Source organism: Sminthopsis crassicaudata, chromosome 1, assembly GCF_048593235.1.
Source record: "Sminthopsis crassicaudata isolate SCR6 chromosome 1, ASM4859323v1, whole genome shotgun sequence".
Classification (NCBI taxonomy): Eukaryota; Metazoa; Chordata; class Mammalia; order Dasyuromorphia; family Dasyuridae; genus Sminthopsis; species Sminthopsis crassicaudata.
The window spans coordinates 532,595,666-532,623,168 of NC_133617.1; the positions used below are offsets into that span (position 1 = coordinate 532,595,666).

The 27,503-nt window shown below is 33.8% G+C and overlaps 1 protein-coding gene across 1 annotated transcript in view; it reads right to left on the bottom strand.

Annotated features, from left to right (window-relative positions):
• Positions 1–813: 813 nt before the first annotated feature.
• Positions 814–27,503, bottom strand: part of HACD4 (3-hydroxyacyl-CoA dehydratase 4) — a 37,965-nt gene continuing 11,275 nt past the window's right edge. The window contains exons 4-7 of the mRNA XM_074281863.1: positions 13,737–13,849; positions 5,561–5,667; positions 2,382–2,507; positions 814–1,810 (exon numbers count right to left, since the gene is read on the bottom strand). Coding sequence (XP_074137964.1) covers positions 1,728–1,810; positions 2,382–2,507; positions 5,561–5,667; positions 13,737–13,849 — 429 coding nt within the window. The 3' untranslated portion in view covers positions 814–1,727. The remainder of the gene's footprint in view (positions 1,811–2,381; positions 2,508–5,560; positions 5,668–13,736; positions 13,850–27,503) is intronic.

Below are 27,503 nucleotides of genomic sequence, written 5' to 3' on the forward strand. Positions count from 1 at the left end.
TATGGACATTGTGATCCTGAACAAGCTACCTAAATTACAATGCTCCAGGTAGCTCCCCAAGGATATAAATTGGAGAGAAAATGCCAACTTCCCCTCCTCACTAAGGCATTCACTATATCCATGAAATCCTGAATCTAATCTCTATCCCTGTATTAGAATTATTTTACTATGAAGGAGTAGAGAAGAAGAGACTGGAGGTGTAAAGAACAGTTATGAGGCTATTAAAGTAATCCAAATGAGCCAATAATGCATAACCTACATAGTGACAGTTTGAATGGAGAGAAACAAACAGACTTGAAAGATTGGAAAAGTATAACCAATAAGATCTGAAATCTGATAGTATGGGGGTGGTGAAGAAAAGGGAAGAGTCAAAAATGATTGTTTTCTTTTGAACCAGGGTGGCAAAGAGATGTTAATTACTTCAAATATAAATACTGAAGTTGAAAGAAAAGAAGAATTGTGGGAGACAGTAAGTTCAGCATTGGCTATCCAAGGCTCACCGTGTGTTTGAATTATCAAAGGCACATTCAGATTTCTTTGTTATTTCAAACAGGTAATATTCTGAAATGAGTAGCATTCCTCAAGGTTAACATGTCTAGCAGACAACTGGAAATTTGGGACTAGATCACAGAAGAGAACTGGAGACCAGATCTATAGTTTATGTAGTCATTTGTAGAAGTGATCAATGAACACATAATGCATCAGGAGGAAAAGTGATTTGAAATCTACAAAGTTACTAGTTACCTTTTCCCTTTGTCACTGGCTAAATTTTACTTTATTGATTTAAAACAGTGAAACAAACAATGTAATATCTTAAATGAAGTGATTATTTAATATTTTTCCATTTTAAAATGCTTGGCAAAAACTCCAAATTAAGTACCTTTAATTACATTTGTACAATTGCTTATTTCTTGTCAATCAGTCAAACTGGATTTTTCTTTTTTAAAAAAGAAAAAAAAATTAAAATCCAGTAGTTGGTATTTAGGTATCACGACATGATATAACAAGTTATTTCATTTGTTCCTTGCTAAAATGACAAATTTAATTAAGCATTCTCTTTAAGGTTTGAATCCTAAATAACTTAAACTTTTAGTTTTGTAGTGAAGAAAATCAAATGGCTTTACTCTTCTTGCTTGGCATAGCCTTTTCCAGGTGAATTTAATACTGATAGGAGTTTAGATTACTAGCTGTAGAAAACTTGAAACATATTCACAAAGTGAATTGCTGTACAGGCAAGAACAGGATATGGTTCATGAATGTCTTCCCTATACATTGGCTCTTAATTTATCCTGACTCTATGTTTTTACTCTGAGAACTCAGACAAGAAAAAAAATGCAAAGAAAAAATGTACATAACTGGAAATAATTTAGGCTACTAGACTGTTTCAAAAATGCATTGAGACTCTATTCCAGTTGGATTTATTCCAGTTGTTTAGCTTACAAGGAAAAAAAAACCAGACTTCTACACAAATATCCATATAACTTTCAACAACAACAAAAATCCACAGTGGTGGTGAGGCAGGAAGCATATATTAAATGCAAAACGTGTATGAAACAAGGAACAACCATATTTGAATGCCCAGGGCTCTTTGAAGGGTTTTCATGTTTCATTCCAAGTTAGGAAAAATATTAGCTATTTTTCAAACATTTGGCACTTTTTCAAGATAAGTACTTAACACGGTATGTTAGCAGCAGCATATTGCACAAGATGGTCTTCATGACGAAGTCTTAATTTTTCTTCTCTTTGACATGAACATTTTTGAGGATATTTTTTCTTTCTGAGTAGAGATGATCATAGGTAAAATACATTCCTAATTTGGGGGAGAAATAGCAGAGGCAAGAAAAATTTAAGAGTTTTAAAAGACAGCATAGATGCTTCAATGATATTATCCAGCTGTTACTATGGGTATTTCTCAGTTAATGCTAGCCTACAGCAAAAGATTTTCACAAGACTTTCTACAAGTGGGGAAATCTGACCCCTCTCTTCCCCCCACCCAATGATACAAGCCAAATGGGCTACACATTTCTCTTCCTACCATATTTGGGATAGCTTTCTCTCCTGAGTATCTGAGATGGTGGGTAAACTTAGGCTTCCAAAGGTCATCAACATGATATTTTGTGAGATAGCACAAGCAGCTGAGGTGAGAACTGCTTTGCTAGGACAGGAATTTATTTTGGTTATCCAGCCAGAACATCAAACTTTACATGCTATTTGGTGAAGCACTGGAATAAATATCATTATCCTGTTCCCTCTCTAAAAGAATACTGTCTTCCCATTTTGACCAAATTTCTGATGAATTGTTTTTTTTTTAAACTTTCCTCCCACCAAAAACCAACCCAACCACTTGGCAAAATTCTGAGGGAAAAATGAGAAAAGCTTACCTACAAAAAGCACCACGAGGTATATTTTCAAAACATATGGAAAATATATTGATAAGTCAAAAGGCAGTTTGGTGGAATAAGTGCCAAAGGTTTCAAAATAAGGCAGTGATTGGTAGTTGACAAATGCTGTTAACGTAGAAAAGAAATCATGTTAAAGTACCTGTGCTTGATGAGTCTCCATAGTAGGATAGGGGACTGCCAAAAAAAGAACTTTTAAAAATTTCATTAAAGCGGGCCAATACTTTGGCAAATTTCTAAAAATGTATCATGGTTATTTAAAAGGTAGCATGTTGTGCTATATGGTTCCATATCTGATGCTCTATTTTGTCTGTTTTTTTTTTTTTTTTGTCTCTTTTTGTCTGTTTTGTTTCTATTTTGTCTAATTTGCCTCCACATCTACTGTGTGCCAGCCACTGTGCTAAACATTTTACAACTATTATCACATTTGATCTTCACAACAACTTTGGGTGGTTGGTACTAGTATCATCCCTATTTTACAGATGGGGAAATGGAGGCAAACGGTAAGTAAGAGACTTGCTCAGGATTACATATCTAGTAAGTTTCTTAGGTCTTCCTGACTCCAGGTTAGTTAGAAGAAAGAGAGTCAGTCTTTTGTTAGTCTCAGCACGTGTTGTAGCTCTCTTACACCCTCAGATTTAGAACTACTCAGTTGTTTAAGCTGTTTTGTGCAAATTTTGGATGCTATACCTTATTTTGGCCAGGGTGTGCAGCAAAGCAGCAGCAGCAGAAGTAGAGATAGTGGCAGCAGCAATAGTCACAGTGAGGATTTTTTTAGTTCACGATGCACTTTACATCTGCAGCAAAGGTTTATAGCAATGCCATGGATAAGGGTTTGGTGCAAATTACAAAAGCAACATCTCTTAGATGCTATTTGACTCATCATGATATTAATTCTCTCATATTCAGTAAATAATTAATAATTATTAATAAATAATTCAGTAAATGGGTATGTCGTTTATTACCTAATCAATTACCACAAATTAAGAAAGTGAGAGAGAGCATACTGTAGTGGATAGGGAGTTTCACCTGGAGTTGGGAAAATCTGGGTTCAAAGCTGCCCTAGCCACTCACTATCTGGACAAGTCATTTAACTTCTCTGTGCTTCCTTATTTAGAAAATGATAGGCTTACATTTGATAGCCTTGGTTTTCTAGTTCTAAAGCCTAATGAAGTAGCTCAATTATTTAGCTCAGACTTTATGAAAACCAAAGAAAAATCTATCCTCACAAGTCTCTTCTTCAGTAAAGATGCATAAAATAATATCACCTCTTTCATATGTGAACAATTTGGCTGCTGAAAGGGGCAGAAAAAGAACATTCGTGTACAGAATACTGATAGAATCCATTTGCAAAGAAACTCATGTCTCTCAGATAAAGTGCTGAGGAAAGATATGCACTGTTTAGAGTATGAGATAGAGATTTATGTACTAAGAGGACTTATTTGAAAGCAAGGAAAATGACTGGATTAATAAAGAGTTAGGACATTATGGTCCATGTCCTCATTTGTTTTTTCAGGTGATGGCTTTTTCAGCCTTGAAACATAATAACTGATAGAATCATAAATCATTAGGTACTATGGGAAGATTTTGAAGGATTATTAAAATCACATCTAATAGATTTTTTTTTAATTTTTTATTTTATTTTATAATTATAACATTTTTTGACAGTACATATGCATGGGTAATTTTTTACAACATTATCCCTTGCACTTACTTCTATTCAGATTTTTTCCATTCCTCCCCTAACCCCCTCCCCCAGACGGCAAGCAGTCTTATATATGTTAAATATATTACAGTATATTCTAGATACAATATATGTGTGTAGAACCGAATTTTTTGTTGCACAGGAAGAATTGGATTCAGAAGGTAAAAATAACAGTTTACATTCATTTCCCAGGGTTCCTTTTCTGGATGTAGCTGGTTCTGTCCATCATTAATCAATTGGAATTGGCTAATAGATGTTTTAATTATTAACTAATAAAGTAAATATGAGTGATTATCCATCAGAGGTTCTGATTTGAGGCATTATAGTCACCTAAAAAGCTTTAGATCATGAGAGTGGGGACTGAAGCCACATGTGGGCTATGTGATTGTATGTGTTTATGTACATACGTAAAGTGTCCCTCTAGTTTTTGTTTAGTTTTTAGTTTAATGTGAATGCACACACACAGCAAATTGACTGGGAGGTCATATCACCTCTAACCATTCTTCTGAATTACTGATTCTTCCACTGATCACAGCCCAACGAGTCAGTCTATCTAGCTGACTGTCAAAACGTCTCCAGAATTTTCCTCCAGGTATCTGCTCCATAGAATAAGAGTTCAACTGAGTTCTCACTGAGTCTTTAACAGACTCCCTTAAGGATGGTGCAACCCACCAAATCACTCACAGACTCTCTCCAAGACAGATAACTGTACTCTCTCTAAGTTTTCTCAGGAAAACAGTTCTTAGTCATCAGTCTCTTTCATAGAATCTCTTCCCATGACAATTAAACTTTCTCAAGAAGTCAATTAAATTGTCAGTCTTCAAGATTCTATTCTTTCTCTCTTAAAATTACAATAACACTGAAGTCTGTAGCAGAAGCTATCTATAGAAGCATCATGATGATCGTTGCTATTTAATTTATTGCTTCCATTTTACAGATGAGGAAAAAGGAGGCAAGGGGTTTAAGTGATTTGCTGACTACATGATTAGTAAGGATGAAATTTGAGCCCAGGTCTCTTCCTGATTCTGAGATTAGCAATCTATCCAATTATACAATGTTGCTTTCCTAATAGCAGATATCCTTAATATATTTGATTTAAAAGCATAGAATCTAGTAATTTTCTATGTAATACCTGTAGACTTTAGATTTTTTACAAATGGAGTTAATTTTGGTGTTTGTATGAAAATGGAATTTACCTTAAATATAGATGATTGTAGAAAGTTGAAATTATAACAAAAAAACCTATGGTTTTGCTTATTAAAAAGCACTTTGTCTCTAGCAATGCCAAGGAATTTGGATAAGATTAAAATGAGATAAATGTGCCAGAACAGATGGTCTTGAATAAAAGAAATGTTGGCAAAATATTATCTAATTCTCTAAAAAAATATACATTTAGCTATGATAACCAGACTTCACTAAGAAAAAAGTTGATAAAAATGAGCCGCTATTTCCTTACCTTCAGCAAGAACACAGAGAGGATAAATGAACATCCAGAGTGTTTGACTAAGCCATGTCAGCATACAGTAATAAATTCCTACCACGGATAACATACTATATGTATACCTGAAAGGAAAAAAGTATGGTCATAACATGTTTTGATTTGGTACTTGAGGGATAAAGGAATAAAGAAATATTTTGCTACTTCCTTAAATCTACACATATTGCTTGAAAATGTTATTTTATTCTCTGTTACCATTAATTTCTTGTTAATATACCACATTAAGAAGTTATATCAATTTTATCCAGCTATAGTTAACTATGTTACATATAGACATAACTGAAATTAAGAAACAAAATCTGCTTTTCTATAAATATGTTCACACACACACCCATCCCTCAAATTTTTGATCTTTCTACTGGGGAAAATATGTTTATTTTGAACTAATTGACAATAAGAAATGATAAAACATGGATTTTTCCCCTTCAATTTACATTCAAGTTCTATTGATGAAAAATCATCACTATTAAGTAGGACTTAGGCTTCCTGACAAGACTGTTGCCTAAATAGGAGACAGATTATCTAGTTTCCTGATACCAACACCAGCAAAACCCCTGAAATCTGTATCAGATTAGATAATGATCAAGAATTTGAATGAGAAGCTACAGTAAATGTCTTCTTCCAACCTGAACTGGCTAAAAGTCAGCCAAAAGCCCACTGGGAAACTGGCACCTCCAATAAGATAAATACCACCATAACCACTGATGAGATACATGTAGTCTCCAAGATTTTATGTAAGAGAGCAAAGAGCTCCCTTGAGAAAGCCTGAGATTGGTCATAAATCCCCAAAGTGGAATTCTTGGATACTCAAGAGAGTTCTAGCAGACAGTAACTAGTGCAGTGCTAGCCAGAATGGTGTCACAGTTTGCAGACTGAAACAGCCTAGACCTAGAGTATCTGAGGTCCCTAAAGTTCAATTTAATTTACCAAAGAGGGGAATAGAAGAGCCAGCACTTGGAATCTCAAATATACAGGGCGGGGCTAGCTTCAGGAGTTTAGTACAAGAACGCTGGGAACCCTTGGTCAGAGCATGATAGGGGTAACACCCTTCCTCCCAATAGCTCCCTCATAAAAGCTCACTATGGGGCACAAAGCCCTAATTTAAGAAAGCTGGAAAGAGGAATATACCAAAGAAAACACCAGCCAGTATAAAAAAGAGAATAATTGCATCTCGAGCTCTATAAGGATTGGGAGATTCAAAGGAAAATATTTCCACAGTAATGAATATCTTTAAGAAAGAAAAATGTAAAAGAATAAATAAATAAAATAAAGCTCAAGGAAAGAATTGGAAGGAAAATAATTAACTTAGAAGACAAAGGTGGCAAACCTTATCTTAGAAAGAATTTCTAGGTAGTATAGTTCACAAACTTACTAATGAAAACTGCTAAGAATATTAGACATATAGAAATATATAGAATACCAAAGATAGAAAGAATACCAAATCACTGCCTGAAAAATAGCTTCAAAATGATAACTCCCAGGCATGTTATAGGCAAAATTCAGAGCTTCTGTATCAAATCAAAAATATTGCAAACATCTGGAAACATTTTGTGAGTCAAACTACCATAGTTGGGATCACAAAAGATTTGTCAGGAAATCTTAGAATATGATATTCCAAAAATTAAAAGATGTAAGCTTTCAATTAAGAATAAGTTATCCTGAAAAGCTCAATATCATCTTATGGTGGGATTGAGGCAAGAGAAATGAATCTTTGTGTGTTTGTTTTTGCAAGAAGTAGATCTTTAATGGAACAGAAACTTGGGACAGAAACTTGTCAAACATTTCTGAAGAAAAGACTAGAGCTTAGTAGGATCTCTGAAATGTAAAGACAAGAGTCCTAGAAAACCTAACAAGGTAAATTTATGTGAGGAATTGGAGCTGAAAAATGTTATTCTAAATGGAAGGGGAAGGGACAAAACTTCGGTCCCTTCAGGACCTTAATGTCTTCCAAGAGTATTGTGGAAGTTAAATAAGAAAACAGATGTTCTAGGGATAAGGTAGTTCAAGTCTAAGAGTTTGAAGAAGAGAAAAAGACTCAAAAGAGGAATGCATTAACAGGATCAAAAAGGAGGGACTTGATATTTTTCATAATTTAGAAGAAATTACACAAACATGGAAGAAGTCTCTAATGTTTATAATAGCATATATGAAACTAGGATCCCCCTCTGAAATGTCATGAATGGTAATGACTAAACTACCACAATCTAGATATTTCCACTATTTTTATTGCTGTAAAGCAATTTCTCACTTTACATATCTCTAAATTTTCTTCAGCATTCACATTCAGGTAGTTAAAAAAAAACCCCAACATTATTGTGTAATAATTCAAAGATTCTATGGCACTGACCTATTTTTGAATGCCATAAAACCTTAAGAAACACCAGTGAAAGAGACCTGGATTTGAAATTGTAAGACACCAGTATGGCCTGCAGCAAGACATTTCATCTCTCTTCCCTTTGGTTTTTTCCTCTGTGATGCAGAAGAGTTTTTGTTATTTTTTTGTTTGTTTTGTGGGGTTTTCTTGGTGATGGATTCTTCCTTTTCTGGAATTTTGATTTTATAACTCCTACTATGAAAACTTCTCTCAGAGTAGGTCAGTAACTTGGCTGTGCTTAGTCTTTTCTAGAATTACACAGCAGGATAGGTATTCCTGACTGCTGCTGGTTTATTATACCCTATGGTTTCTCCTGTAAAGAATAAATGAGATAAGATCATGCAAAGCAATATAACACTGAACCAGAATGAATGAAATATAAGGTAACAAGGATCATATGAAGAAAGTGAATGTGAATGAATGAAAAGAGAATTTTGACATGAATGTTGAGAAAATGAAAGTATATTAATATTTTATGCACTGAAATAAACTAATTTAAATGTAAATAGTTATTAAGCAAGAATGGTTGCTTTTACTGGTTGTTTTTTGACAAGGTGCTATACCAGGCCTATTCTTCTCTTTCTACACATACTTCATTTATCAGATTCAATGAATTTAATTATTATCTCTATGCTGCTGATTCCTAAATCTATCTATTTAGTACTATCTTTCTGCTCACCTCCAATCTCACATTACTATGATTTTTTGTTTCACCCATTCATTCTTTAGGATTTGATTATTTAATTTCCTTTTAATATTTAGTCTATTTTCTCTCTAACCCTTCATTACATGTTAATTTTTATTGCATCATGATCTGAAAAAGATGCATTTGCTATTTTTGCCTTTCTGCATTTGATTTTGAGGTTTTTGTGCCTCAATACATGGTCAAATTTTTGTATAGTTTCTTGCTTACTACCAAGAAAAAAGCATATTCCTTTCTGTCTTCATTCAATTTTCTCATACCTAACTTTTCTGAAATTTTATTTACTTCCTTAATTTCTTTCTTGTTTATTTTTGCAGTTGATTTAGCTAGTTCTGACGGAGCGAGGTTGAGATCACTAGTATAGTTTTGTTGTCTATTGCTTTTTGCAACTCTTTTAATTTCTCCTCTAGGACTCTAGATGCTATACTATTTGGTGTATATATGTTTAGTTTTGATATTACTTCATTATCTATGGTAGCCTTTGGCAAAATGTAGTTTCCTTCCTTATCTCTTTTAATTAGATCTGTTTTTGCTTTTGCTTGATCTGAGATCAGGATCACTACCCCTGCTTTTTTTTTTTTTTTTTTTTTTTTTAATTCAACTGAAATATAATAGATTCTGTTCCAGCCTTTTTCCTTTACTCTACATGTATCATTCTGCTTTAAATGTTCAGTCTCATATCATCAACTGCCTTTCAGACATCTTAAATTAAATGTTGAGTAACTCGACATCTTAAAATTAATACATTCAGAAATGAACTTATTGTTTTTTCCTCTTAAAACCTTCCAAACTTTTCTATTACTGCTGAGGGTACCACTATTTTCCTAGTCTCTAGGTATCATCCTCAATTCACTATCTCTCTCCACTACCTCCATCTCAAGCTTCCTCAGCCACTTTCCAATCTTCTTACACTTTACACCCATGCCACATATTTTTCAATTCAGTGACACTGGCCTCCCTCTTAGACACTCTATCTCTTAACTCCAAGCATTTTTCTGACTATCCCCTGTATCTGAAAAGTTCTCTCTGCTCATTTTTTACCTCCCAATTTCCCTGGCTTCTTTTAAGTTTCAGCTAAAATCCCATCTTCTACAGAAATCTTTCTCAGCTCCTCTTCAATCTAGTGCCTTTTCTCTTTTGATCATTTCCTATTTGTCTTATATATGTCTTGTTTGTAATATTTGTTTATTTATTGTCTTTCCCAATAGATTGTGAGGCTCCTTAAGGGCATGTACTATATTTTTGTCTCTCTTTATATTCTAATCACTTAGACTAGTTTCTGGCATATAGTTGAAGTTTGATAAATGCTTATTAATCGACTTGCATTGATGTTTAATGTTGGTTCTAGTAAAGCAATTAATTTAAAAAAATATTGAGATAAATGTATGTAAGGTACCTTACAAATTGTAACACTACAATCACAGAATCAAAGAAAATATAATCTTATAATTGGAGGTAACTTAGTCCAACCTGCACAAGAAAATCTATAAAATCTCTGAAAATTTGTCATCTACTCTCTCTTGAAGGCCTCCAGGGGTGGGAAATTCACTCTCACTTTTAAATTTTTTGACTGCTCTGATGCTTGTTCAAATCGGATTTTCTGTTACCTGCCCATTGCTTCTGGTTATGCCTTCTGAAGTCAATAACATAAGTCTAATTTATCTTCCACATGACAGCTCTTCCTGTACTTGGGACAGTTGACATGGTCCCCTCTTTTCTTCCTTTTCTCTTGAAGTGTTTTCAGTTCTTTCACATCATGATAGAGGTTTTTAGTTTCCTTCACCATCCTGATTACATTTTTCTTCACTTACACAAATATGTCAAAGTCAATAATTCAATAATGATTGAATGGTAATAAATATTCCTTATATTTGGCAACTTTTCTAAAATATGATGTAGTTTATTGTTGAAATTGTTGCTCCTCCTTTGTTTTCAAAGAGGTCCAATGACATTATGGAAAATATTTTCACTTGCCCAAATTTGGTGTGAGACATAATTACACAGAATTGCCAGCCTTACTCTTTCTTCTGATTCATCCAAGTCCAGTGGCAGGACAAAAATCAAGAAGACTGGCAATCCCCCCATTAGATTGTGAGCTCCTTGTGAGAAATTATTTTGCTTGTCTTTGTATCCACAGTACTTAGCATAATGCTTCATACATAGTAGGTGCTTAATAAATTTTAGCTAACTCAGTAACTAACCCCTTGTCCCACATTGAACACAATTCTACATAAGGATCCAATCTCCTTTGTTCTAGACACTGTGTTACTTGTTAATTCTCATGAACTTTTGTGATTATCATATCAAATTGCTGACTCATCTTGAACTCTTAATACTCTAAGACTCTTAAATCCCCCCCCACAGGAACTATATTTTAATCATAATCCTCTACTTATATCGCTAATTTTTTAAAAGTCCAAATGTAGGAATTTACATTCAACTTTCTAAAATTTCATCTAATTAAATTTAATCCATTATCCTAGATTGTTCAGATACTTTTGTGTACTGATTATCATCCTCTAGAGGATGTATCGTCCATCTTTTATAACATCACGTCATTCAAAAATTTTATAAAAATTCTTTCATTTAAGTAATTACAAATGTAAATTATTCTTGAACAAATGAATGAAAAAACCATTTATTAAGTGCTTATTTGCTTTTCAGTCATTTCAGTCATGTCTTTGTGACCCCATTTTGGATTTTCTTGTTAAAGATACTGGAGTAATTTTTCATTTCCTTCTATAACTCATTTTAATATAGGAACTTAGATAAACAGGGTAAAGTGACTTGCCCAGGTCACACAGCGAGTAGGGGTGTGAGATCAGATTTGAACTCAGGAAGATGAGTCTTTTTGACTTCAGGTCTGGCACTCTATAAGTCTACACCATCTATATGCTTACTATGTGTGCCAAACACAATGCTAAAGACTAGGGATATAAAATAAAGGCAGAATCCCTGCTCTCAAGTAACTTACATTCCAATGGGAGAAACAACACTGTAAGAAAGTTATCAGGGAATATAGTGACACATATCATCAGGACTGGCTTTGATCTTGGTTCCAAAGCTAGACGGATTGATGGGGAAGAAAGGGTATTTCCTTGGAGGTTAGGCCATTGTCATTGGTGAGGGGATTCTGTAAGGACATGGTCAGAGAGGAAAGAGTGAGGTAAAGAATGACTGGAGTTTTCTGGAAATAGTGTTCCAGGACATGGAACTCCCAAGGGAACAAGAGATGAGACTTAGAAAGAAAATTATTTAGATAGCTTTTCCTAAGAGTTTGGGTGAGAAAGGGAAGTTCCACATATGAATATAACTTGTAGGGATAGCAGGGCCTAGTGAGGAGCTAAGCTTTTTAAAATAGGTAACATAGGATAAATGGCTCATTTTAAGTCTGGGGAAATATAACAGCTTCTGAGATCCACATAGTTATTTGGTCCATGTTTACCACAATCTCTCAAAGTCCGGTGCTCAAAATCTCTTCTCATGTTCTGAGAATTTCTCCCTTCTATACAATTAGCTCTGTTTGTAGGAAACACTTGTGATAAGGAGACTGCTTATTTGTGGAAGATGCATTAATTTGTTAGACCACTAGGATGCTATTTGCTTTAGGAAATAATTACCATATCACTGCAAACTGAGTCACATGAAACTCCTTTATGCCATTGCTCTTGAGACATCACCTCATTATATCAGATATATATGTGTGTGCGTATGGCAGAGAGAGAAAAACAAAGAAAGAGACAGAGACAGAAAGACAAAGATAGACGGAAAGACGAGAGACAGAGAGAGAGAGAGAGAGAGAGAGAGAGAGAGAGAGAGAGAGAGAGAGAGAGAGAGAGAGAGAGAGAGAGAGAGAGAGAGAGAGAGATAGGAGGGAGAGAGAGGAGGGAGAGAGAAAGAGCAGAATCTAAATGGCTAGGCTTGGAAACAGAAATGATATTGTCCAAGGATTCTTCACTTTCTTGTGTCAGTACTCTGATAGTCTCTCTGGGGTGTGCTCCTGACTTTCCTGGACTTCACTGTGCCAAAGAAACTTCTTCCCCCTGGAAGTTCCCTCTACCTCTGGACTTCACACCCTTGTGGCCTCTCTGGGTAATGGCTTCTTCTCTTTGACCTACCATTTTGAGGATGTCATATCTCCACTTCCCTCTCCAGGATGCATTCTTGACTATCCAGGTTTTCTCTTCTGTGCAAATATCTTGAGCACTATCATCTCCCCACTGATGTTTTTTATATATTGTCATCTCCCATTAGAATATTAGCTCCTTAAGGACAATAACTATTTTCCCCTTGTGTTTATATCCCCAACTTTTAATATAGTACCTAGCAAATAGTAAGCACTTATTAAATGCTTCTTGACTTGATTCAGCAAAATAAAGCACATAGGATTATGAAGGCAATCAACAGTATTGAAGTACAGTTAACAAATACTTTCGCCATGCAAGTTAATGTCTCATTTTACAAGTAAGGCAGAACAGCCTCAGAGAAGCTGTATTTTTCCTCAAGATGACACCATGAATGAATGGTAAGCTCAAGAATTTAGCCTCAACTTTCCTAGTTCAATTTTCTTTCTCCAAATACTTGTAATAAATCCATGTTATGAGAAGATTCTTTTGTGCTGGGAAGATGAGACACTGTATTTTCAATATTTTTAAACTAATGGAAACCTGGTTTTAAATTTCTGTATGAAACATATAATGAAAGGACATGATTTGTTTATTGAACCCGCATGCACCAGAGCATTAGTGAGGAATGCCTTTCATTAGGAAACAGCTGTGAGGTTTTTTTTTTTCCTAAATTGGTGTCATGCCAAGTCTTTTGCTCTGGAAAATTGAATGCAGTGATTTGCTTTTGTAATATCTTGAGAGGTTTTAATTATCTCTGATATGCCCATTATAGAAAGCACTAAAAATACATTTTCATATCAAGATAAAATAATTCACATAAGGGTTATGTTTTTCTGTCCTATTCAAAATAACCAAATATAAGCATGTAAAACTGCTTTTCCCATATGAAGCAATTTGGCTTTGGTTTTTGAGATCATTCTAACTTCTTACCTAACCACGTCCAATAGATTCCAGAGGAAGAATAAAACACACACGACATATTTTCCTTGGACTTCATCTTGACTAGTGATCACCACAAAAAGTATGATTATTCTCTCAGTTAGCTGTAAAAAGAAATAATAAGATGGACTTTGGAATTTGGGGTGATTATTCTGCCAAGTTACATAGGAGTTTTTCTAATTTTCACTCCCAAACTGGAGTCTCAACTATCTTTTTGAAATCATAATTATAAAATAAAGAGAACTATGAAAATAATACATACATTGGCAACAATGTAAATTCTAAGAACAATAACAATAAGAAACCACACTAGTCATAAAAGAAAAAAAGAAAATGTATTTTCTTCCTTTCTGTATGGAGGTGGGGATTTACAGGTTTGTAACATTGTATGTACTTACTATCAGATAGGTGTAGGAACTAGTTTTGCTTAACTCTGTGTGTGTGTGTGTGTGTGTGTGTGTGTGTGTGTGTGTGTGTGTGTCTGCCTATTGACTATTTCTTACTACAAATGTGTATTCTCTGGGCAGAAGAGGAGAGGGATATATTAAAAAATGAAAGTGATATAAAAACAAAATATAACAAATTGTTTCTTAAAACCTCTATGTTTTATGTGAATTAGAGTGTTTTCTTTATTGTCGTCTTTATTAAGCTTTTTGGCAAAGAATATAGTGCTGTTACTAGAATCAGGAAGACCTGTATTTTAATTTAACTTACTAGCTGTGTGATTGTGGCCAAGTCACTCAACCTCTTTCTGCCTAAGTTTCATCAACTGAAAAATGAGGATAATAATAAAATAGTACTTGTGAGGATTAAATGACATAATATGAATAAAATGTTTAACATAGTGCTTGGTACAAAGTAGTTACTTAATAAATATTTGTTTCCTTCCTTTTAATCATACCTACCATATACTTTTTATTCCTAATAATTCACTTTATATATTCCCCACATTACCATGATCAAATTTACACTCAAAATTATAGTGCTGATAAACATTTTCGATGAATCCAAGCATCTTATCCATAATTCCATTATAACTATTATCATTTATTGTAAGGTGATATCCACATAATACTTAATGACCTACCTAATTTACACATCATTAACCATGAAAATATATGTGCAAGGCAGTATTACTATGGCACCATATTGTATACAGGACATTGCTAAGTTCTGGAAATATAAAAACTATTAGAAAGAATAATAGTTTCTGCCCTCAAAAAGCTTACATTCTTTTTCCCCTCTCTTTCCTTTCTAAATAGTATTGTATTTTTCCAAATATATGTAAAAATAGCTTTCAAAGTTCCAAATTTGTGTTTCAAATTTTCTCCCTCCCTCTTTACCTTCTCTATCCCTACAACCCCAGGATAGCAAGCAATATGCTATAGGTTAAATATGTGCAATTCTTTTAAATGTATTTCCATATTTATGATATTGTGCAAGATCAAAAAGGAAAAAAAATCAAAAGAAAGAAAAAAGAAAAACAAACAACAGCAACAACAAAAAAGTGAAAATATTATGCTTTGATCCACATTCAGTCTACTCAGATCTCTGGATGTGGATGGCACTTTTCATTCTAAGTCTATTGGACTTGCCTTGAATCACTGCATTGTTGAAAAGAGTCAATTATGTCACAGTTGATCATCACATAATTCCATTGTATTGTGTACAATGGTTTCTTGGTTCTATTCACTTCAGCATCAGTTCATGTAAGTCTTTCCAGGCTTTTTTGGAATCAGCCTGCTCATCATTTCTTATAGAACAATTATATTCATATATCATAAATTATTCAGCCATCCTCCAACTAATGGGCATCCACTCAATTTCCAGTTCTTGTCACTACAAAAAGGGCTGCCACAAATATATTTGCACATTTGGTTTTTCCCCCCCTTTTTTATGATCTCTTTGAAATACAGACCCAGTAGAGACACTGCTGAATCAAAGGATATACACTATTTTATAATCCTATAGTTCCAAATTGCTCTTCTGAATGGTTGGATCACTTTACAACTCCACCAACAATGAATCAGTGTCTGTTTTCCCATATCCCTTCAAACATTTATAATTATCTTTTCCTGACATCTTAGTCAATCTGATAGGTATGAAGTGACACCTCAGAGTTGCCTTAATTTGCATTTGTCTAATCAATAGAGATTTAAAATATTTTTTCTTATTTTTTGTTTGGTATTTTATTTTTAATGACTTCAACATTTTTAACATTCTTTTAAAAATAATAGCTTTTTTATTTTCAAAATACATGCAATGTCAGTTTTCAACATTCACCCCTGCAAACCCTTGTGCTCTGAATTTTTCTCCCTCCTCTCTCTAGTCATATATATGTATATATATATATATATATATATATACATATATATGACTAGAAATGGTTTTAATTTCCTCATCTCAAAATTGTCTATTGGGGAATGGCTTGTATTCTTATAAATTTGATTCATTTCTCTATATTTTAGAAATGAGGCCTTTATCAGAAACAATGGTTGTAAAAATTGTTTCACAGCTTTCTGTTTCCTTTCTAATCTTGGCTGCATTGGTTTTGTTTGTGCAAAAAATTTTATTTAATGTAGTCAAAATTATCCATTTTGCATTACAAAATGTTCTCTAGTTTTTCTTTGGCCATAAATTTCTCCCTTCTTTACAGATCTGAGAGGTAAACTATCCCTTGTTTTCTTAATTTGTTTATAGTATGTCTTTTATGTATATATGTCTAAATTATGAACCCATTTTGACCCTATCTTGGTATAGTGTATTAGATGTTAGTCAATGCCTAATTTCTGTCATATTATTTTTCAGTTTTCATAGCAATTTTGTGAAATACTGAGTTCTTATCTCAGAAGTTGGAGTCTTCAGGTTTATCATAGACTACTGTGTCTTGTGAACCTAACCTATTGTACTGATCCACTACTCTAGTTCTTAGCCAGAATCGTCTAGTTTTGTTGATCACTGCTTTTTAATATAGTTTTAGGTCCAATATGACTAGACCACCTTCATAAGGAGCTTACATTCTAATGGTAGAAAGTTGTTCAGTCTTTTTTTTCAGATGTGTCTGACTCTTCATGATTCCATTTGGGATTTTCTTTTTCTTCTCTTCATCCAACAGCATTTCTCCCCCCCCCCAATTACATATAAAGATGGTTTTCAACATTCGTCTATGTAAGATTGGAGTTTCAAAAATTTTTCCCTCCTTCCCTTCCCTCTCCCCTCTCCAAGACAGCAAGCAACCTTATATAGGTTATACATGTGCAATCATGTTAAACATATTTTCATAATTGTCACATTGTAAAAAAAGATTAGGATTTGCATGGTGAAGATACTAAAGTAGTTTGTCATTTCCTTCTCTAGCTCACCTTACATATGAGGAAAATGCTGCAAAAATAAAGTGATTTGCCCAAGAGTCTCACAATTAATAAGTAAGTTTCAGAGGTTGGATTTGGCCTCAGATCAAGCCCTGTGTTCTATCCACTGTGCCACTAAGTTGCCCCAATGAAGGGAAAATGACATTTAAAAAAGAAATGAAAACAGCAGAGAAGGTATAAGACTTAGAGGCAGGATAAAGAAAGTTCTGAGGACTTGAATCAGCAGGATAGAAGAGGGAGAGAAATGAAGATCTAGTTAGCTTGAGCCTTCTCCTTAGAATGGAGGTTCTGAAAAGAACCAGTCACTCAAAGGGGAGAGACTACATGCTTAAGAGGGTACCTCCAATGTGAGAACTAGTTCAGTCATGGAGTGTATTTTCAGGGTGAAGAGATGGCACAGTAGACAAAGTCCTTTGGAGAGGAGTCAGCAGTGCAGTCTGGGGAAGGTTATTCAATTACTGAGTCAATAGGTAGAATTTGAACCTAGTCTTCCTATTCTGTCTATTAATAGACTATTTATAAGTATTTTCAACCAAACCTACTCTTTCAATGTATGTGATATCTCAGCACAATTATACTATCCACTATCCAACCAGAACTTTAAGAAATATATCTGATAAATTATCATGATGTAATTAAAAAACCAAACCAAACCAAACCATGGCTTTCAGTTATAAAACCAGAATCAAACTTTCATTAAAGAATTCAATATGCTTCCAAATTCATTTCTAAAAAGGTTTATGTTTCTCTTTATACCACATTCTAGAGAGACCAAATAAATTAAAGTACTGAATTTGGAAATGTTGGATTTTACTCTTCTTATTCTTATGTTTCCATTTGTATTAATTATTATAATAAACCTATTTACAGGTTCAGTACTAACTGCATTTAGTAGCTATCAATTTATGGCCTGAATAGGATCTAAAATTAATTCAGTAGCTTGATCCCCTTTCTTGCTGTACGTGTGTGTTTATGTACACACACACACACTACCCATACAAGCTACTTATATTTCTAATATTATTAACACTCTCTATACTACTATTACTATTTGTCATTATTAATAACATATTACTCACCAACCAGTGAACCTTCATGAACCCCAAATCTGTTATCTTCAACTAACATAACTAACAACTAACACTAACCTTCCCAATAAGTCTTCCCAATAAATCTTAGACTTGCTGTAGTTCACTTTTATGTTTCAGAAGTAATCCAACCTAAGGCATTTTACTCAACTTAAGGATAATTTTTCTCACATGATAAAAGCTAACCCCAATTTCAATCTTAGATAAAAATTATAGGACTCTCTTTTGTGTCCCTCATTACACTCTTATTAAACTGTCTTTCCAAACTGGTGGGTTATGTTCTCACAACTTCTAAGTTAACAGTTAACACCATAGATAAGTGGCTTTAATTTATGAGAATCACCTTAATCTTGTTGAAAATCGTTCAACTGCTTTTTAAGCCTATGCTCACTTAAAAAATGTGTGGTTATAGGTTTTTTTTTTTTTTTAAAAGAAGAGATCCTTCAAATCTTGACTGTATAGTTTAATATCCATTGCTCAGTCTTCCTCCCTGTGTTCACTAATCAATGATTATTTTCAACTAACCATGTGGACATTGTCATCTTCTCCTTACTTTTTGGTACGTGAAAAAGAAGTCAACAAGGAAAAGAATCATCTTGCATCTTTGCTTGAAGATAATTGACTCTAATGTAATATAATTAATCATCTTTATTCTTTACTGTAAAACAAGTCAGGTTTAGAGATTTTAGAAAGGGACTAGTTGGCATTACTAATTCTTGATATGGTATTCCTTCAGATAAATTACATATAAGTTTTGGACTATCTCTCCCACATCATCCTCATTGACTGAAGAGGCCAGTGCCAGTGACTAGATGAATAGACTACCAATTGCTCTAAGGAATCTTTGTCTATTCAGTAGCGTCTGTTGATTTAGTGATTTTCTCATTTCATTTTGCCAATATTTAATCAATATTACTTGTAATTAATTTTATTACTATAATTATTTATTTATTATTATGAACTTGACAAACATTTTCCTATCCAAAGAAAAAAGGAAAATAGAATGGGCCATGGACTTGATTTAATACCTAGAAGCTCTTGATTCTGTAGACTAATCAAATCAGGGATCCCATTGGGAATGATCATCTTCATATCCAAGTATTAAAGAGCTCCCCATAAATACTCTAGTTTATTAAAAGCTAATGTTATTTCTTCAAGGAATTGCTTCAAGGAATTGATTTCATTCCTGATATAAAAGCTCCATTTGCCCAGAAACTTCCAAGTTTAGGAACAATAATGGTTATGCATATCAGTTGCTGGACTTTCGTTAGAAGAAACTAGAATTTGTTTAGGCTATTCCCCATCTGAATTCTTATTAGGGCTTATTCAGGGCACCTCTCTTCTAGCTCCCCACCATTGTTAGAGTAAGATTCTGTTAAGGAGAGACAAGATCCTAAGAGACAGTTTGGGACCCAAAGACACTCTAGGATAGACAGACAAATAACTGATAAAAGTCCACTAATCTGCATATTACCTGAGATTTCAAAACATTTGCTGAGATGGCTTACCATAACAGCCAACTAGATGCTCCTTGAGCCGACAAGTTTGAAATCTCAAGTCCTCAAGATCATTGTAGATATGCACTAGCATACACTAAGGGCAATCACACCAATCTGCAGTACACATTATACCTGAGATTTTTATAGCTAACCCAAAGGACTTATGTGTCAAATGGCTCACAAGTGCCCTTAGTATTGGGACGTGCAATCTTGCATTTCTGATGAAAGGGACCATCTATGAACCTGTGGGTTGATTTCATTAAGATTCTGAAGTGTTATATCTGCGGACATTTTCTTGTTATTACTGCCATGGATTTATGGTGGATGAAGACTATCGTTAGTTTTCATACAAACTCAACTACTGTTTCTCTTTAAGGAATTGTTCATTTCCCAATTTGGATTACTATTCATTGTAGACAGCAATAGAGCCCCCATTTCACAGATGAGATATTTAAATTTTTCACCACTACAAATCACCTTCTATTCACTGAGGTATCAGGAAGATGATCAAGTAAAAGTAAAAGAGAGACAATGTGGCCAGTGGTGATGAATGGTTATTTAATAGGTTGTCAGTGGTGATGGTGGTAATGATGGTTCTGCTAGTTGGCCCGTGATTCATGTGAACATTAGGAGGTTGGCTGCTAATGTTCAGGAGAAACATGAATAATGGAATGCAAGATTAAGTTCCATTTTTCTGAAGTATGAATTAATACTATACATGTTACCCACAATCCAGTGGAGCTACCAACTAAAATTCTGAAATCAAAACACACAAAATTTGTGTACAAATCAGCTTCAAGTGATCTGATGCTCTGACTTTGACTCTCATGCATATTTAAAACACTGTGAACAAAAAGCAGGCACTTATATGAGATTGTCATCACATACCCCTATGTGAATTCCAGGCAGAATTCCAGGTGTGCCACATTAAATAGATTTCTAGATGACGTATGAAACTGTGCTGAATTACTTTAAAACATTAATGAAATGTGTTCCATCTATTTGCTAACTGGTATGAAAAATCCTCCCCTAAGAGCTTCTTTCCCCCATCACAATCTTTGGCCCATCAGTGAAAGAAAGCACTCCAGTCACACTGGAAAGACTTGTCCAGATCTTGTTGACTACCAGCATAACAGGTCACTACAAAAAGCCATCAGATGTGGCCCATGAGTCACCCTGAAAAAAAAATATCCCTCCACCTTTGGATTTGGATATCAACCCTTTCCCCACCAGTAAAATTAAACCTCAAAGGTTTAACCAAAACTAACCATACTCTGACCCACCAGCTACACACAAACCACCAAAAATCCAGAGAAGATATTGAAGCAGAAGTCACAAAACTAAATACTAATAAAAGATTTAACAAGGATATAAAATATATCACAATTTTTATATGATGCTTAACCATAACTAATGATATAAAAACCAACTGCTATAATTCAACTATAAAAAACAACAACCAACATTCAAGATGCCTAGATTTTATTTAAAAATTACTACAAATATAGGAATTTAGTTCATCTTTATTTCTTTTGCTAAGGTTTATTTTTTATGTGGTTGTAATAATAATAATAATAATAATAATAATAATAATAATAATAATAATAATAATAAACTAATTTTATCTTCGCCCCAAACCTCTGAGGCTATTATTCTGATTTTATGGGTGAGGAAACTGAGGCTAAAAGAGACTTAGCAAGTAAGTGTCTTTGTCAGGATTCAAACTCAGTTCTTTATTCACCTAGCTGCCATAATTGATGTGATTATAAGTCTAAGAGGATAGAATAATCAACAAGGGGAAACCTCAATTTCTGACACCAAATCTAATTCTATAAGAGCTTGTTCTATCCAGGAGCCAGAATTGAAGTAGAAATCACAAAAATAATCAGCTCTTACATGATACTTAAAATTTACAAAGCACCGTGAATACATTATTCCTTTTGCACTTCACAACAAACTGGTGCTGTACCTTCTACAGGTAATATGTCATATCTACAGATGACAAAACTGAACTTGGGAGGGTCAGTGACTTGTCAGTGACTACAAAGCTATTATTAGTCAGTCTATTTTAACCAAAAACTGGGGAGAATTTTCTAGTTTTCATCAAGAAAAGGGTAGAGATGATTATTTTGGGGACCAATGAATTAAATAAAGCATGGGATGCTTTTCAGGTCACCCTGATTTAAAGCCTACCATATCATGTTGCTCATGGGATTTGGAGTCAAGAGACCTGGCTTTAGATTCCAGGTCTGACACATACTTATCCATGTGACCTTGGGCAAACTACTTAAATTCTCTGAATTTTAAATTCCTCTTTTGCAAAATGAGGATCATAATATTTCTTTACCTAACACAGGATTATTCCAAGGAAAAGACTTTGAAAACTGTATAATACCCTTTATAAATGTGTGCAGCTATTCTTAATAAACAAGGTTGGAGGAATTCCACAAGTGATAATGTTTATGGTTGTGACTACAGTTAGGGATAAGAGAAAAAAAAAAAAACACTCTGTTTCAGAAAAGGGGAAGTATTTTACATTTTTCCCCTCATGCTTTTTTTCTTATAAGGAAAGGCTAATGAGAAACTGCTGAGTTACTAATCTAATCCTTAGTAGGAATAAATATAGAGTCAAAGAAGCATCCTAAAAGACAGAAGATGAAACTATAAAGAAAAATAGTTGGGTCTAAATAAAAAAATCAATCTATGTTTCTGGAATTTTGGTCACTGTATCCCAGATAATAACTAAAGCAGGGTGACTCGGACTTTGTCTTTTTATGATGAATTTAAAAACAAACAAGCAACAAATAACACTCGTAATCAGAAATTCAGCAGCTTAGAAACAATGCTTAGTAGGAATAATTAGTCAAAATAGAAAGCTACCAGATAGCACATGCAGGAGGGCAGTTGAACCTAAGGGGAGTTCTACTTAAGCATAGTCCACTCTGCTCCCATATTTAACCTTCGGTCTTTCCTCCGGCTGTTTTTCATCCTTATTTCCCCAAACAGCAAAATTGCTAGCTACAGCTCTGCTGAATATTATCCACCACATAGTCACTGAACTGAGTGCACAGAGGACCAAGAAAAATAGCAGGCAACAAAAGTTAGTTTGAAAAGGAAACAGAATTTTCAGTGGTTACAGAATCATCGAATGTTATCTGTGCAATGACAAAACAAATTAAATCCATTATTTGGATTGGCAAAATTATTAAATCAATCTACTTTTCTGCCATCTTATTTATTTCTGAGGTTTATTTTAATGACCAAAGTACAAATTAAACCATGTTCTGTTCCTCTCTCAAAAACTGAAACAGAAAAATTAGAAAAGTCATTGATATAATGCATATTGGTAGTACTCTCTCTAAGTCAGCAGATATAGCATATTGATTATTGTGAATTAGGTATTAACCAGCCATGTACTGTATATATTCTATTAGTAATACATCTTAAAACAAAAAAGGCACATATTTTCAATATAACACAATGATAGATTAAAATGATCCCTGTGTCAAACTTTAAACAATTAAATTTAAAACTTAGGCCAAAATTAAAATATAGCAATTATTTAGTTAAATTTAACAAATATGTTAAACACTGTGCAAAGTGCAGAAAATACAAAGTCCTTGCCATCAGGGAGCTTATTTTCTACCAGTAGAGAAGCAACATGAACAAAGGAAAGAAAATACAAAATGGATAAAACAGTAGTTTGGAAAGTAGGGATAAGGAAGGGAAGAACTCCAATAGTTAGAAGAATCAGGAAAGGCCCTATGTAGGACTTGAGCTAAACCTTGACAGGAGCTAGGGGTCTCAAGGGTCAGAGATGAGAAGGAAGTATGGATCGGGTTAAAGGGGACAGAATGTGCAAGGAGTTTCCTACCTAAAATTATGATGGTAATAAAAGTATTTTGTATTTTAAATATTTTGCATCTGGGGAACTTGAAGTTAAGGATGTAAGCAGTGACTAAAAATGAATTATTACTGCATAAATCTCATTTAATATTGTTTTATGTATTGAAAGGAAATAATATTTCAGTTGTAGGGAGTTGATGGAGGAAAGATGTGTGACCCAAGTTATGTCATTTCTGTGAAATTTCAACAAGTAACAGTCATTTTCCCATGGCTCTTCAAAACAATCAACCAGTTGTTTTCCTCTGCACATAAATAACATTTTTAAAAAATCCAATAATATATTTGCATGTGTACATATTATACATACATACATATATAAACACATACATATAGATAGATATTTTTTAAACCACCAAAGCATTTCTTCTCTACTAGTTTTCCTTTATAAATGTTTTACTCTAATGAATAACGAGATTATGACAGGCATTTTTACTTCTTAAAACCCTCTTAGGCAGATTCTATTACCCTGGTGAAGTATTAAACTCTGTCAAATGTTGGAAGATCAGGGCAAAGAAACACCACCAGAAAGTAGGCTATGCAAGTAATGGACTTTTGAGGGGAGGGTGTCATAGAAACCAACGAGAGATGAAAATATGAAACAACAATCCAATGTGGTCCCCAGCATGGCTTCTACTATGAAATCACTAATCACAAAACTGTAGTAGGTAACTGGAAGGATTGTTCACAGTTTTCACTGAACATTCAGAGGTAATAAGGAACAAAATTTTAAGGGACATTTCATCATCAAAATTTTCAGTGCTCACCTTTAATATAGGCAAACATTATTGCTATGAAGATAATTGTAGTTTCCATGGCAAAACATCTGTTAGAAGATAAAGAAACCTAGAAAATATAAAATCTCTAAGAATGTGACAATATCATTCAGTCATAGTTAACATGTTTTAATATTCAGTATCCTCACTAGAAAGGTAGGCAGAAGGGAAAAAGTAATAAAATCATGAAAGTAGTTAGAAATCCTCACAGAGAGTCTGCTTAATATTTTCCTTAGTATTTTCATGGTTTTGGTTAATCTGTGGAGTATATAAGGTCCTCAATTTAAAAACTTCCTCCAAAAACCAAATGAGAGAGGCTACTCAATGGAGAATCCTAGGGAAGATATCCTGGTATTCAGAAGAAGGAAAGAAAAGAAAGAAGAAACACAGGAAAAGGTAAAATGAGAGGAAAAGGAAGGATAGTATTTCAGAGAAGGCTTGAAACAAGAATGGTTCTACACTGAAGGTATTGAAGGGTTGTATTATGGAGCCAAGAACATAACATGGATTTTATCCTATCTTGAGAGAGAAAGAGACAGACAGACAGACTTATAGAAGCTGAGGATTTATAGACTATTCAAAACCAACACCTGTACATCATATACTTTTTGTGATAATATGAAATATTAATAAATATGAAATACGAAAAATGAAATTGGCCTTGGGACATGTTAAACAAGAGGAAATAATTGGTTACTGATATAGGAGTCATTTCATAATCAAAGTCTCTGTAATCATTGATTAGTTAGAACAAAGATCAAAATAAAAATAAATTTTTTTATAAAGAAGAAAAAGAGCAGAGCTTAACCTGAAGTATTTAAATAAGCTGTTGAGTCAAAAAAAATTAGAAAGGGACAAAAGTAAAGGCAATGTAAATTTCATCAAATCGTAATTTTGACTGACAAACAACAATTGTGGCAAAAAGGAGGCAGAAAGGACACAGGATCTATTTCAGCCAGTAAATACTTGATCTCCTTTTAAATTAAATTAACAGAGAAATATGGCAGCCCCAGGCAACAATTACTGAGAGTGCAAGATATTTTCAAAACATTATGGAGGAAAAAGATGGAAGATTAAGTGCAGTACCACCTCACAAATCAACTAACAATGAAAGGCAGAGAGAGGAAGGAGAAACAAGCCTGCAGAAAACTTGGCATGAAATCTAGTTAAACCAGATTATCTAAGAGAATTTGTAGATGAAACAGAAGGACCACAAGTAGATATGAAATGAAATAGACCTACTAGGGTTTCTCATCAGGGATGAAAGCTCAAACCATTGCATTTGGATTCAAAAATCTGATTATCAAATGTTCTTTTTGAGGAAATGGCAATTACTATCAAGATAAATCAGAGTTTGAATAATATAAAACAAAAACACAAAGAAAGAACCCTGCTGGACATAATCAATCATCTGGCATTATTAAGAACATATGTGCCAAGCCCTGACTAAATACTGGAAATACAAAGAAAGGTTAAAACAGTTCCTGCTCTCAAGGAGTTCACAATCTAATGGGAAGACAAAATGAAAACTATTATTTACAAACAAGATATATCCGATTATCTGGGTGAGGAATACAATGGACAGAGTACTGGATCTGGAGTCAGGAAGGCTCATTTTTTGAGTTCAAATCTAATACTAGATACTTATTAACTATGTTACTCTGGGCCAGTCACTTAACCCTGTTTGTCTCAGTTTCTCATCTGTAAAATGTGCTGGAGAAGGAAATGGCAAACCATTCAAGTATCTCTGCCTAGAAAACTCCAAATGGCTTCGTGAAGAGTTGGACACAACTGAAAGCCACTGAACAAAACAACACTCTTAAAGGGAAAGTACTAAAATTAAGGAAGATTGAAAAAAGGACTTCTTAAAAAAAGGTAACACTAATATTGAAACCTGAAAGAAGCCAAGAAAGCTAAGACTGAGATGAGGAAAGAGAGAATTCCAGGCATAGAGAACAATCAGTGAAAATATTGTGAATCAGGAGATGGAGTATTGTATTGGAAGAACAGTAAGGATGCAAATGCCACTGGATTGTAGAATATTTGGATGAGGAGTAAGGTATAAAAATGACCAGAAAGATAGGGGATAGGTTTATGAAGGGGTTTTTCAAAGCTAAATATTTTGACCCCTGAAGTCAATAGAGTTTATTGAATAAGGGGATGAGGTGATCAGACTTGTACTTTAGGAAGATTGATTTGACAACTGAAATGGAGGATAAAATTGGGAAATGGGGGAAAGACTTGAGGCAGGGAAAACAAATGGTAGGCTATTGCAATAGTCCCCAGGAATGAGGCAATGACAATTTTTTACAGTATCTTTTTTAAAAACATTATTAATATATCTGGGATTTTTAGATTACTTTTCATTTTTAAAAATATTTTATTTTTTCAAATTATATGTAAAAACAATTTTTACCATTTAAACATTTTTTGAGTTCCAAATTCTTTTCCCCTCTCTCCTCATTGAGAAGATAAGCCATAGGTTATATATGTGTAGTCATGCAAATCGTATTTTCATATTAGAGACAAAAACACACAAGAAAATAAAAGAAAAAAAATGTTTGTTTCAATGATGGAGTTTAGGATCCCATCAGTTCTCTGGAGGTAGAAAGCATTCTTCATCATAAGGCTAATAAACTGTCTTGGATCACCCTATTGCTGAGAATAGTTAAATAATTCATAATTGATTATCATACAGTGTATAATATTCTCTTGATTCTGCTCACTTCACTTTTCATCAGGTCATCAAAATCTTTCCAGGTTTTTTGTAAAAAAATTGTATGTCTCTCATCTGAGGATCAATCCTGCTGAGCTCAGAGAAGCTTATTAAAAGGTTGTTCAAAGGGTGGTGGTTTTCTTGGACCTCTTTTCACTAAGATCTCTATGAACAACTTGTATTATCCTCTACTCTGATAGTTGTTAACCTTTTTTGTGTGTCATGAACCCAGAAGTATGCTATAGTAGTTTGTCTTCTCTCAAGAGCTGATTTTTAACTTTTTGGTGTGAGCATTTATACTTTGGCAATCATAACTCCATAAATATAAATTGTATTGTTTTATTGGTTACCTAGATTTAAGAAAATGATGGAGAAAATGTTTACAATGTAGATTGAATTTTAAAA